Source organism: Pseudophryne corroboree, chromosome 1 (genome assembly GCF_028390025.1).
Source record: "Pseudophryne corroboree isolate aPseCor3 chromosome 1, aPseCor3.hap2, whole genome shotgun sequence".
Taxonomy (NCBI): domain Eukaryota; kingdom Metazoa; phylum Chordata; class Amphibia; order Anura; family Myobatrachidae; genus Pseudophryne; species Pseudophryne corroboree.
Genome location: NC_086444.1, coordinates 78,792,085 through 78,806,211, shown reverse-complemented (window position 1 = coordinate 78,806,211; position 14,127 = coordinate 78,792,085). Strand labels below are relative to the sequence as shown.

Below are 14,127 nucleotides of genomic sequence, written 5' to 3'. Positions count from 1 at the left end.
GGAAGAAAATGGATAGGGCCGAAATCTGGACCTTTATGGACCCTAATTTTAGGCCCATAGTCACTCCTGACTGTAGTCACGTCCTTCCTAGCCTTTATCAGAGTAGGAATAACTTCATCCGGAATGCCTTTTTCCGCTAGGATCCGGCGTTCAACCGCCATGCCATTAAACGCAGCCGCGGTAAGTCTTGGAACAGACAGGGCCCTTATTGTAACAGCCATGGGTCCTCTGTGAGCATTTCTTGCAATTCCGGGTACCAAGTCCTTCTTGGCCAATCCGGAACAATGAGTATTGTTCTCACTCCTCTTTTTCTTACAATTCTCAGCACCTTTGGTATGAGAGGAAGAGGAGGAAACACATAGACCGACTGGAACACCCACGGTGTTACTAGCGCGTCCACAGCTATCGCCTGAGGGTCCCTTGACCTGGCGCAATACCTTTTTAGCTTTTTGTTGAGATGGGACGCCATCATGTCCACCTGTGGCAGTTCCCATCGATTTGCAATCTGCGTGAAGACTTCTTGATGAAGTCCCCACTCTCCCGGGTGGAGGTCGTGCCTGCTGAGGAAGTCTGCTTCCCAGTTGTCCACTCCCGGAATGAACACTGCTGACAGTGCTAGTACGTGATTCTCTGCCCAACGAAGAATCCTGGTGGCTTCTGCCATTGCCACCCTGCTTCTTGTGCCGCCCTGGCGGTTTACATGGGCCACTGCAGTGATGTTGTCTGACTGAATCAGCACTGGTTGATTTCGAAGCAGAGGCTCCGCTTGACTCAGGGCGTTGTATATGGCCCTTAGTTCCAGGATATTGATGTGCAGACAAGTCTCCTGACTTGACCACAGCCCCTGGAAGTTTCTTCCTTGAGTGACTGCCCCCCATCCTCGGAGGCTTGCATCCGTGGTCACCAGGACCCAGTCCTGTATGCCGAACCTGCGGCCCTCGAGGAGGTGAGCACTTTGCAGCCACCACAGAAGAAACACCCTGGCCCTGGGGGACAGGGTGATCAGCCGATGCATCTGAAGATGCGATCCGGACCACTTGTCCAACAGATCCCACTGAAAGATCTTCGCATGGAACCTGCCGAAGGGAATGGCTTCGTATGACGCCACCATCTTTCCCAGGACTCGCGTGCAGTGATGCACCGATACCTGTTTTGGTTTTAGGAGGCCTCTGACCAGAGTCACGAGCTCCTGAGCCTTCTCCTCCGGGAGAAACACCTTTTTCTGGTTTGTGTCCAGAATCATGCCCAGGAAGGGCAGACACGTCGTAGGAATCAGCTGCGACTTTGAAATATTCAGAATCCAGCCGTGCTGTAGCAACACTTCCTGAGAGAGTGCTACGCTGATCAGCAACCGCTCCCTGGACCTCGCCTTTATGAGGAGATCGTCCAAGTATGGGATAATTGTAACCCCTTGCTGCCGAAGGAGCACCATCATTTCCGCCATCACCTTGGTAATTATTCTCGGTGCCGTGGACAGGCCAAACGGCAACGTCTGGAATTGGTAATGACAGTCCTGTACCACAAACCTGAGGTACTCCTGATGAGGTGGATAAATGGGGACATGTAAGTACGCATCCTTGATGTCCATAGACACCATAAAATCCCCTTCCTCCAGGCTTGCAATGACCGCCCTGAGCGATTCCATCTTGAACTTGAATTTCTTCAGATAAATATTCAGGGATTTTAAATTCAAAATGGGTCTGACCGAACCGTCCGGTTTCGGTACCACAAACATGGTGGAATAGTAACCCCCTCCCTGTTGAAGGAGGGGAACCTTCACTACCACCTGCTGGAGATATAGCTTGTGAATTGCTGCCAACACTACCTCCCTTTCCCTGGGAGAAGCTGGCAAGGCCGATTTTAGGTAACGGTGAGGGGGCGTCACCTCGAATTCCAGCTTGTATCCTTGAGACACAATTTGTATAGCCCAAGGATCCACCCGTGAGCGAACCCACTGGTGGATGAAATTTCGGAGATGCGCCCCCACCGCTCCTGGCTCCGCCTATGGAGCCCCAACGTCATGCAGTGGATTTAGTGGAAGCCGGGGAGGACTTTTGTTCCTGGGAACTAGCTGCATGGTGCAGCTTTTTTCCTCTACCCCTGCCTCTGGCAAGAAATGATGCACCTCTAACTTTCTTGCTTTTCTGTGAACGAAAGGACTGCATTTGGTAATACGGTGCTTTCTTTGGCTGTGAGGGAATATATGGCAAGAAATTTGACTTCCCAGCCGTAGCCGTGGAAACTAGGTCCAAGAGACCGTCCCCAAACAATTCCTCACCCTTATAAGGCAACACCTCCATGTGTTTTTTAGAGTCGGCATCACCTGTCCATTGCCGAGTCCATAAGACCCTTCTGGCAGAAATCGACATTGCGTTTATTCTAGAGCCCAGCAGGCAAATGTACCTCTGGGCATCCCGCATATATAGGACAGCGTCTTTGATATGTCCTAGGGTCAGTAAAATAGTCTCCCTGTCCAGGGTATCTAACTCCTCAGACAGAGTATCCGTCCATGCTGCTACAGCACTACACATCCAGGCCGCAGCAATTGCTGGCCTCAGAAGAGTACCAGAATGTGTATAAACAGACTTCAGGATACCTTCCTGCTTCCTATCCGCAGGATCCTTTAGGGCGGCCGTATCCTGTGACGGCAGGTCCACCTTCTTAGATAAGCGCGTCAACGCTTTGTCTACCCTAGGGGAGGATTCCCAGCGTAACCTATCCGTTGGCGGGAAAGGATACGCCATAAGTAATCTTTTGGAAATCAGTACTTTCCTATCAGGGGAATCCCACGCTTTTTCACATAACTTATTTAATTCATGTGAAGGGGGAAAAGTCACTTCTTGCTTTTTCTCCCCAAACATATAAACCCTCTTGTCAGGGACTGGGTTTTCCTCCGATATGTGCAATACATCCTTCATTGCTATAATCATGTATCGGATGGCTTTAGTCAATTTAGGCTGCAACTTTGCCTCATCGTCATCGACACTGGAGTCAGAATCCGTGTCGACATCTGTGTCAACCAACTGGGATAGTGGGCGCTTTTGAGACCCTGACGGCCTTCCAATCAGGTGTCGGCGCCGTCACCACATTCACTTGCACTTGTTCTGCCTCCACGTAACCGTCCTCGTCAAACATGTCGACACAAACGTACCGACACATCGCACACACACAGGGAATGCCCTAATTGAGGACAGGACCCCACAAGGCCTTTTGGGGAGACAGAGAGAGAGTATGCCAGCACACCCCCCAGCGCTATATAACCCAGGGATTACACAGTTATTTAGTGTTTACCCAGTAGCTGCTGTTTATGATAATTTGCGCCTAAATTTATGTGCCCCCCCTCTCTTTTTACCTTTTTTCTACCTTGATACTGCAGGGGAGAGCCTGGGGAGCTTCCTCTCAGCGAAGCTGTGAAGAGAAATAGCGCTGGTTAGTGCTGAGGAAGAAGGCCCCGCCCCCTCAGCGGCGGGCTTCTGTCCCGGGTCTGTGTAATAAAATGGCGGGGGCTCGTACATATATACAGTGCCAGCTGTATATATGTGTCTTTTTGCCAAGAGGTATCCTAATTGCTGCCCAGGGCGCCCCCCCCTGCGCCCTGCACCCTACAGTGACCGGAGTGTGTGGGTAGTGTGGGCGCAATGGCGCACAGCTGCAGTGCTGTGCGCTACCTCATGTGAAGACAGGAGTCTTCTGCCGCCAATTTCGATGTCTTCTTGCTTCTGCCGGCTTCTGACTACTGGCTCTGCGAGGGGGACTGCGGAGCGGCTCCGGGAATGGACGACCAAGGTTAAGATCCTGTGTTCGAACCCTCTGGAGCTAATGGTGTCCAGTAGCCTAAGAAGCGCAAACTAGCCGCAGTTAGTAGGTTTGCTTCTCTCCCCTCAGTCCCACGTAGCAGAGAGTCTGTTGCCAGCAGAAGCTCTCTGAAAATAAAAAAACCTAACTAAAATACTTTCTTATTAGCAAGCTCAGGAGAGCTCACTAAAAGCACCCAGCTCTGGCCGGGCACAGATTCTAACTGAGGTCTGGAGGAGGGGCATAGAGGGAGGAGCCAGTGCACACCAGTAGTACTAAATCTTTCTTTAGAGTGCCCAGTCTCCTGCGGAGCCCGTCTATTCCCCATGGTCCTTACGGAGTCCCCAGCATCCACTAGGACGTTAGAGAAAATGAAATTGATCGTATGATTACGCAATTTCTGGTGAGAGGTTACAAATATGAGCAATTGCTTGAGGCTAAGACAAAAGCCCTGGCGATACCCAGAGAGCAATTATTGGTAACCAACAAGCAAAAATTGGGGGATGATCCTAGAATACCATTTGTACAACAGTTTCATGCACAGAGTGAACTGGTGGTTAAGGAAACTAAGACTCTCTGGCTATTAGTCACCACAGATCCGTACCTAAAGGTCTTTGAAAAAGCTAAAATAATGCCAAGTTTTAGACGCAGCAAAAACCTCAAGCAGTGGCTGGTAAAAAATGACATCTCTGAAAATACCAAAATTCTAAACAAGCCTAATTTTCTTACTAGAAAACCAGGCTGTTACCGGTGTGTGGGGTGCACCACGTGTAGTTACCTTGAAAAAGGTGACACATTTGTGCACCCCCACACTGGTAAATGAATTCCCATTAAGAAGGTACTAACTTGTACAAGTACTCATGTAGTGTATTTTATTAGGTGCCCATGTGGTCTTCTCTATGTAGGGAAGACCACCAGGCAATTTAAAGAACAGATGAATTTACATCGTTCATCCATCAGAAAAGCAGTTGAGGGACAAATAGTAGCCCAGGAACAGCCAGTAGTGAGGCACTTTAGAATTCACAAACATGGACTGTCTACCTTAAGATACAAGATCATAGATCAAGTAGAGAAAAAGGTGAGAGGTGGTGACAGAGATAGGTCTCTTCTGCAATGCGAGGCGAGGTGGATACACAGATTAAACACTGTATCCCCACACGGCCTGAATGAGAATTTTGGATTGAATTGCTTTCTCTAAAAGTACCAATAATAGGACATGATTGTAGTCTGTACTTTATCATTAAAGATTTATCTAACAAAGTGCATAATGCATATGTATAGTCGATAAGATAATGATACATAATTGCAGCATGCAGGGTAGGATGGATTGCTATTTAGCTGTTGCAATATGTTTTGTTTTTTCATTCAGCTTGGTGGTGGAAAGTCACATGATTATGCCTCTTGCTGTAGCTAGGCAACGGCAGTCCGGTACGGATCTTGGTGTGAGCGCTGGAGGGCGCACGTCACGGTGGGGTGACGTCATCGGGAGCGGACGGACGCCCGGAGCCTGGCGGCGGGAGGAGGCGTGCATTCACTTGGTGAGTTATAAATATCTGTTTTTTGGTATGTGTTTTATCCTGAAGACTATTAATAAAATCGAAACGTTGATATCCACGGGTGCTGTCCCGTGTATTCTGTGAGCAAGTCCCATGAGTGCCGCCTGTCTCCAGCTTCATTTTGTTATTAAAAGGATATGTAGTCAATATATCACAATGTACAGTATATATATATATATATATAGTTACATGGTTACAATTTATACAGTAAGCAGTTATTACAAACTAATTCATTACAGACATGGCCAGTAATACATCACCATCTCCCTCAATGCACTTTATCATCAATGACATCAAAAGGGCTGGCCTGAGTTTCCTGTCCATCACATGCTTGGAATGTCCATTGTTCTAATAAGAGTCACTTTAGCTTTCATACATTTAATCATATCTACTTGTTGCAATGAGCTACAACTTAATAACAGACATCAAATTGATCTACACATTAATCTGGTTGCTTTAATACCAAACACAACATGTCCATCTTGCTTTGTTCCAATATTACACATACATGACGTTACTCCATTATATAATTTTAAAACATTATGATGTCTGGCGCTTGATATGTTCAAATTATGTGCTGTTTGAAATATGTGTTGAATCTGTCTCTGTGGAATGTCTGTGTAAATGCGTATATTGCTGTGCTTGCAGCGCGTATTTGCAAGTATAGCAACTCATAATGTGTGGAGTCTGTATGTTCTCTCTATGTAATATTTTTGACTTCGACAATATATTTAAAGATAATATATATAATGCATATGTCATTATATCAGTAGGGGATCCAAAAATGTGGGCTTTTGAATTTTGATAAGGGATACTCAACCTGTATATATCTTAAGATCTGGGAGTGGCTACATCCAGGAGCATGCTGTAGACTATAGCTTCAGATCTTTTCTGCAGCAGTGAAGATTAGAAGCTCCAACCAACAAACAGCGGGAAAGCACATCATGATCGTTATCCTTCACAGACACTGAACGATCTGCATTATTATGAATAATTTGCAGTTCCGATCCATCGGAAATGGACAAATCGCTCATATCGTCTAGTGTATGACACCTTAAGACAGTCCTACACTGTATGTATATTGTATAGCTCCTTTTTTTCTGTATCAAGTCCCACTTAAATTAAGGGTATCCAATAAACTGACTGTCTGATACATTGCTTGCTTAGATACATGGATATTACTAAATACATACCCTCTTATAGATTGCAATTCTGTATGTTTTGTTTTCACATTCCTGAAACAAACAAAACAAATATTGAGACACATATAGAAGCTTTCATGTAACTAGGACACGTTTCAATTTTGTGACAATATATCAAAAGGTAACTAAAGGAGATGGTTAGTTCTGCATCGCATTATATACATCGCGTTATACTGTATATCTGTTATGAGCCACGGCTGTGGCTCATTCCTGTTTTGCATGTCAGTTAGGTATTTTATGTTATTCTTCTATTCATGTTCCCAGTGGGTGTCATGGGGTGCTCGGAACTCACCCTTAAGGAGGGGATACTGTTATGAACCACAGGTAGTGGTTCATTCCTATTTTATGTTTATAAGTTGTTTCGCAGGCCAGGATTTCCCGTTGCTCTGTTTAAGAGTACTCTTGGTTGCTGCCGCTGGTGAGTCTGTGTAATTGCAGCTTGTTCCCATGTGTTCAGCCCACCTGGCTGCTAATTGCATCTTGTCAGTTTGGAGTCATGCAACAGGGCAGCTGCATGAGATTATTAATTAGGCTTCTCTGTTATATGCTGGCTCAGTGCTATTCACAGATGCTGGTGATATTTCTTGGTTTCCAGTCTGCTTGAGTTCTGAGCTTGTTCCTGCCAATTCCTGAGCTCCTGTGTAGCAGTGTCTGTCGAACTGCTTCCTGTGTCGAATCCTGTGTCAGTCCCTGTGTCGATTCCTGTGTCTGATCCCGTGTCCTGCCGTGAAGTGTTCCTGTACAGAAGTCCAGTGGCTTTGCCTATGCCTGGTCGAGTTTCTGGCTTCTTGGTGTCCACCGGTCTGTCGTTTGGGATTCTGCCTGTCCTCCAGTTCTGAGAGTCTGTGTCGGCAGCATTGGGGGTTCCTTTCCGTTTGCCAGTATTCGTACCGGTTCCGTGAGTAGCGGCTCTGCCGCGTCCGTCGGCCTAGGCCGCTGTATTCTGTTATTATTTCTGTCACTGGTGTTTTGCAGAGGGTTCTGCTTATGCGGTCACCGCCGGTACACAAAAGTATTGTCGGCGTGTGGTCAGCATTTCCTTTGTTGTTCTTTTCCTTTGGCGGCAAGCCGCACATACTTTGGTTTTAGGTTTGTTAGTAGCCCCTGGCCTTGTTGTTTAGTTAGAGGGCCCCTTGTTATCACCCTGTCTCGGTTCACTCTTTGTCTCTCATTAAGACCTGAGGGGGCATCGAAGTTGGGCAGACGTAATCCGCCCTTCAAACGCGGCTGCCATGGGCTCAAGCAACCATAGTCTCGCAAGAGTGTACTGACAGCACGGGCGAGACAACGGAGATAGGGCGCCAGGGACTATTCCCTTTCCATTCCCCCTTTCCCAGCATTACGTCCTGGTGCTCTGGACTCACTTCATAACATCTCCCTTGTTCTGAGCACCAGGAACCTAACATTATCACCAGCCATACCACAAAAAAGAAATAAAACTTTTTTCTTTTTTGGCCCAGTCCAGTGTCTAGTCTAGAATCCAGTCCTGTCTAAAATTCAGTGTTTAGAATCCAGTCTGGTGTATAGAATCCAGTCCGGTGTTTAGAATCCAGTCCGGTGTTTAAAAAAAAATCAGTCTTGTTTTGTCTAGTTTAAAAATTCAGTCTTGCCTTGTTTAGTCTTGCCTTGTTTAGTCTTGCCTTGTCTTTTCTTGTCTAGTTTTAAATCCTCCTATGTCTACTATGCAAGCCCTGCAGGCATCTCTCTCAGCCCTGAACTCTGCTTTCAGTGCTTTGAGACCAGAGCGACTAGAAGTTTTGCAGCAATCCTTAAAGCAACTGCAAAACCTTCTGACTAAAATCTTGCTCATCTTGCCAGAAGTCATTGAGAGTACATCTATCTCTAAAGAGACTCTTGTTCACAGTATGGTGACAAGAGAATCCTCTGGTTTAATTGAAGAGAAAAGGTTTAAAAGTTTTCTGCGGCCCAGGCTCTCAGAAGAGGAGCGTCTGCATCGCAGAAACTTAAACTTATGCCTATATTGTGGGGGTTTAGGCCACTATCTGCAGACCTGTGAGTTGCGCAAGCCAAAGTGTGGTGACGAGTCTTGCCCTCTGGCCAAGTTGAGTCAGGATACAAGACCTACTCCTGTCTCTACTGTGGCAGAGGTACTTGTCACACAACCCACACTAAAAAGCTCTCTGTCCTATAATTGGGGTCCTTGGGCAAGGGAGCCCCATTATAGATTTAGGAATCAAAAGAGAATGTTTCTCTCCTCTCTTGAGGTTCCTGTTGAAGCAGAGTTGCAAGCCCCTGGAGTGGTGCCCGATGCCCACGTTCCTGGAGTGGTGCCCGATGCCCAGGTTCCTGGAGTGGTGCCCGATGCCCAGGTTCCTGGAGTGGTGCCCGTTGCCCAGGTTCCTGGAGTGGTGCCCGTTGCCCAGGTTCCTGGAGTGGTGCCCGTTGCCCAGGTTCCTGGAGTGGTGCCCGTTGCCCAGGTTCCTGGAGTGGTGCCCGTTGCCCAGGTTCCTGGAGAGGTGCCCGATGCTCAGGATCTTGGTGTGGTACCCGATGCCCAGAGTGCTGGAGCGGTACCCGATGCCCAGAGTGCTGGAGCGGTACCCGATGCCCAGAGTGCTGGAGCGGTACCCGATGCCCAGAGTGCTGGAGCGGTACCCGATGCTCTAGCTTATAGAGGGACATCAAATATTATAGCTCAGGTTTCCATACCAGAAGGGGTCTCAGAAGCTGTTACCCCAGGTAGGGACTTGAAGAGCGCAACCCCAGAAAGGGTATCTGAAACCATAGTTCTAGAAGGGAACTCGAGAAGCAAAACCCCAGAAGGGATCTTTGAAGTAATATCCCCAAGTGGGGTCTCGAGAGACGCAGCCTCTAAGAAGGGTCTAGAGGTCGCTTCCCCAGGAAAGAACTTAAGAGGTGTAGCATTAGTGGAGGTGCTGAAGGTTATAGCTTCAGCAAAAGTTCCGGAAGTCATAGTCCCGGGAGAAGTTTTGATAATTATCGACTCAGAGAGGGAGGCCAATGGCTCAGTCCCAGTGAAGGAAGTCGATGGCTCGGTCCCAGTTAGGGAGGTCGATGGCTCGGTCCCAGTGGGGGAGGCCGACGGCTCGGTCCCAGTAAAAGAATCCGAGGTGCTGACCTAAGCGGGGTTCCCGGAGGCCACTGCCCCAGCGGGGTTCCTGAAGGTCACTTCCCCGGGTGGGGTTCAGAAAGTCACTGCCCCGGGTGGGGTTCAGAAAGTCACTGCCCCGGGTGGGGTTCAGAAAGTCACTGCCCCGGGTGGGGTTCAGAGAGTCTCAGCCTCGAGTAAGGTCAATAGTGACCAGGTCCTAGCAAAGCACTCCAGTCAGTCAGATGGGAAGGAAACAGATCCTGACTCTGATATCTCAACATCCATAATCCTTGATGGGGAGTTAGCCCAATTTCTGGCGCTTTACAAACACTATTACATTATTATGTTGTCTAGACCATTTCTGGGCATCACTTCAGAGAACCTTGTGCTTTATCTGATTTATTCTTTTAGAGGAGAGCCTTTTGAGTGGGCGACCAGCCTAATTAAAGCTGAAGATCCCATTCTTCAGGATCCCCCAGCATTCAGTGATGCAATTATTAAAAGATATGGTTCCAAAGAAATTGGTTCAGGTTCCTCTAAGTCACCCGTCTTGTCTGCTGAGAGTCCACCAAATACTGTAAACTCAGCACAAGAGTCCCAGCCCGTTGTTTTGACTGCAGGATGTGCTTTTCTGACTTCTTCTTCTTCTAATAATAGTACTTTGCCAGAAAGTTCAGCTCCCAAGGGTAAGAAACCTGTCTCTGATTTGAACGCAGCCTTGCTGGGTGGTACCATCAGTTCAGACAATGTTTGGGGAATTACCTTGGTCAGACCTAAAGAGCTTTGTAAAAAGAAGAAGAAGAAGAAAAAGAAATAATTTTTGACTCTTGCCTTGATATAAAAAAAAAAAAAAGATTTTTTTTCTTTATCTTGTGTCCAGTGGCCACCGTCAGGCCAGGATTTCCCGTTGCTCTGTTTAAGAGTACTCTTGGTTGCTGCCGCTGGTGAGTCTGTGTAATTGCAGCTTGTTCCCATGTGTTCAGCCCACCTGGCTGCTAATTGCATCTTGTCAGTTTGGAGTCATGCAACAGGGCAGCTGCATGAGATTATTAATTAGGCTTCTCTGTTATATGCTGGCTCAGTGCTATTCACAGATGCTGGTGATATTTCTTGGTTTCCAGTCTGCTTGAGCTCTGAGCTTGTTCCTGCCAATTCCTGAGCTCCTGTGTAGCAGTGTCTGTCGAACTGCTTCCTGTGTCGAATCCTGTGTCAGTCCCTGTGTCGATTCCTGTGTCTGATCCCGTGTCCTGCCGTGAAGTGTTCCTGTACAGAAGTCCAGTGGCTTTGCCTATGCCTGGTCGAGTTTCTGGCTTCTTGGTGTCCACCGGTCTGTCGTTTGGGATTCTGCCTGTCCTCCAGTTCTGAGAGTCTGTGTCGGCAGCATTGGGGGTTCCTGTCCGTTTGCCAGTATTCGTACCGGTTCCGTGAGTAGCGGCTCTGCCGCGTCCGTCGGCCTAGGCCGCTGTATTCTGTTATTATTTCTGTCACTGGTGTTTTGCAGAGGGTTCTGCTTATGCGGTCACCGCCGGTACACAAAAGTATTGTCGGCGTGTGGTCAGCATTTCCTTTGTTGTTCTTTTCCTTTGGCGGCAAGCCGCACATACTTTGGTTTTAGGTTTGTTAGTAGCCCCTGGCCTTGTTGTTTAGTTAGAGGGCCCCTTGTTATCACCCTGTCTCGGTTCACTCTTTGTCTCTCATTAAGACCTGAGGGGGCATCGAAGTTGGGCAGACGTAATCCGCCCTTCAAACGCGGCTGCCATGGGCTCAAGCAACCATAGTCTCGCAAGAGTGTACTGACAGCACGGGCGAGACAACGGAGATAGGGCGCCAGGGACTATTCCCTTTCCATTCCCCCTTTCCCAGCATTACGTCCTGGTGCTCTGGACTCACTTCATAACATCTCCCTTGTTCTGAGCACCAGGAACCTAACAATATCACAATTGTCAGTGAACTTGGTATCAGTAGGCACCATGGACATCTTAACAACATTGCAGGCCCTGGGCAAAGCAATGCACTGGGGCCCCTACCCACCCAATCGCAGGAACCAAAAAACTCATAATATGCCCCACCTGCGGTCCTGCACCACATACTTCCATACAGTGAATGACTGTTAGCACTCTGATTGGTGGATAGCTCCAGCCATCCACCTATCAGCATGCTGACAGCCATTCACTGCCTGGCTGCAGCCTGGGAGGCAGATAGAGAATGCCGCCTCAGAGCTTTAATTGTGTGACCACCACCTGCCCCTGCTCGGAGGCACTTAGAATTGTGGGGTCCTGGACAACTGCCCAGTGTGCCTGTATGGTAAGATGGCCTGGTAGGCACACCTGGGTGAAGGTGGGTTTGGAGGCAAGTACATTGTGCACCCATTCATTCCTGGGATGCCCTCTTCATTCGGGTATACCTTACTGATGCCTAGTGTCCCATCAAGTAGCATTATGTATTAATCATCTAAATACTAATGTGGAATAGTGGAGGTGTTGTTCATAGAAACCAATCAAATTCTACAGTAGCTATCATTTTGAAGAATGCACTAGATAACTGCAAGCTAGAATCTCATTGGCTGCTATGGCAAAATATCCAGCTAAAATCTTGCCTTGTGCACCAAATTGGCCAGTTGCGGCTCTGGTTAATCTGAGTCAAGACTTCAGCCAAACATGTGAGCATCAATCACTTACTGGCCATTCCTCTCTCTCAGTGCGGAGGACAATTTCATGACGCAACTTATCCTTCAGATATTCAGAATTTCTATAAGATGTTTCAATATTAAATACATATTCCTCTGTTTCATTATTATAATTGATGAATAGATTCAACGGAGGGTCAGGTAGGGCTGTATACCAAATGAGAAACAAAAACCATCAGTTGAATATTATACCGGCATATATTTAAATTACTGTATTTAGTTTTAAGATGTTAATTGTTCTCAGTGAAATTAGAACACTCAAAATGCAAATGTCCGATACAGTTAACTAAACCATACTGTATACTGAAATATACCATTAATGTATAGAAGTAGCATAATATACCACAACTTATTACTGCCTGGTGATTTAGGTAAAAAAAAAGAAAAAAGAAAAAAAAGAAACCACTTGCAAAAGTGAAAAGATAAAAGGAAAGAGAAAAGAAAAATATATATATTAGTGAGGAATAGGGAACATTTGGGATAGGGGAAATGATAACAAAATAGTGTTATCATTAAAGAGGTGTCTAGTATGAATCCTGGAGATTCATACTTTTAGAATAAAAATGTGTATGTAGAATAAATCTCTTACCATTTTTGTTCACAGAGTAATTCTGACAGGACGTGTTTCTTATCCACATCATACAAATAGAAACATCCTGAAACACTGGATTAATATTAATCGCTTCATGTTGTCCCTTGGTTTCACACTGTGATGTTGTGCTGGAAAGAGAAAATATGTCCAGTATTACACAACAATGAAGATCTAGGGAATAGATGTTGTTTAGAAGCTAAAATCGCCTGTCTGCAATTAGTCTATTATTTTGGGGATTTGTACTGTATGTCGATTTTGTGTTCGATTTGTGCTCAGTTTTCAAATCGAATGTATGTAAATCAGGGGATCCTAAATATGTCTATGTAAAAGTACCAATGTTTTGCTGATATTCGATTTTGAATGGGATTTGTTTTTACATTCAATTTTAAATTCAATTTTGCCTTTAGTAAATCTCCATGTTGCAAAAGTGAATGCTAAATCTCCAAAACCCCAAAATCGATCATTAGTAAGTATACTCCCTAATCTCTTCCTCATATGATAATGAGAGATTGATGTATAGAAAATATCAATCAACGGGTTAATTAAATAAATGAATTTTATTGAATGAAATGATAAAAGCACATAGAGTATGTCTGGTATGTTCATTCCTTCACTCCAAGAAACTACAGGTTGAATATCCCATATCTGGAACGCTCGGGGCCAGGTGCATTCCCGAGATAGGATTTTCATGAATAACAGAAAACCTGTTATCCAGATGGGTCCTGGGGGTCTGCGGCTGGTCCGTCACGGTGGTGTGGGGTCTCAGGGGTTTACAGCGGGTCCGGCGCTTCAGCATGGGGTCCTGGGGGTCCGTCCGGTGTGTCGGTGGGGGTCCTGAGTGTCCGCAGAGAGTCTGGCGCGTCAGCTGATGGGGGGGGGGGGTTCTGCATGACGTTGGTGGGTCCAGGCAGTAGTGATGGTGTGGGAATGGCTGCAAAGCCACTCCCCCACCTGTCTGTGATTAACTGCGGACTACAGTGATGTCATGAAGCTGGTCACGTCATGACATCACTACAGGGATACCCAACCTGTAATAGTATACAATGATATATAGCAGATTGTATTTAGAGTATTAGTTCACTTGCAGTGTATAAATGAATAACTATACGGGAATACAAGGCAAGTCTATTAAAAACCAGGGCCAATATTTACTAATATTCGTGTTTGATTCGGTTTGTGTAGTGTTTAAACACGTTTTGTATCGGGTGCATTTTCATGCAACT

The 14,127-nt window shown here is 46.5% G+C and overlaps 1 protein-coding gene across 1 annotated transcript in view; it reads right to left on the bottom strand.

The window, feature by feature from the left end:
- IL7R (interleukin 7 receptor) overlaps positions 1-14,127 on the bottom strand; it is a 130,444-nt gene that overhangs the window by 22,463 nt on the left and 93,854 nt on the right. The window contains exons 3-5 of the mRNA XM_063960813.1: positions 12,902-13,032; positions 12,305-12,459; positions 6,545-6,586 (exon numbers count right to left, since the gene is read on the bottom strand). Coding sequence (XP_063816883.1) covers positions 6,545-6,586; positions 12,305-12,459; positions 12,902-13,032 — 328 coding nt within the window. The remainder of the gene's footprint in view (positions 1-6,544; positions 6,587-12,304; positions 12,460-12,901; positions 13,033-14,127) is intronic.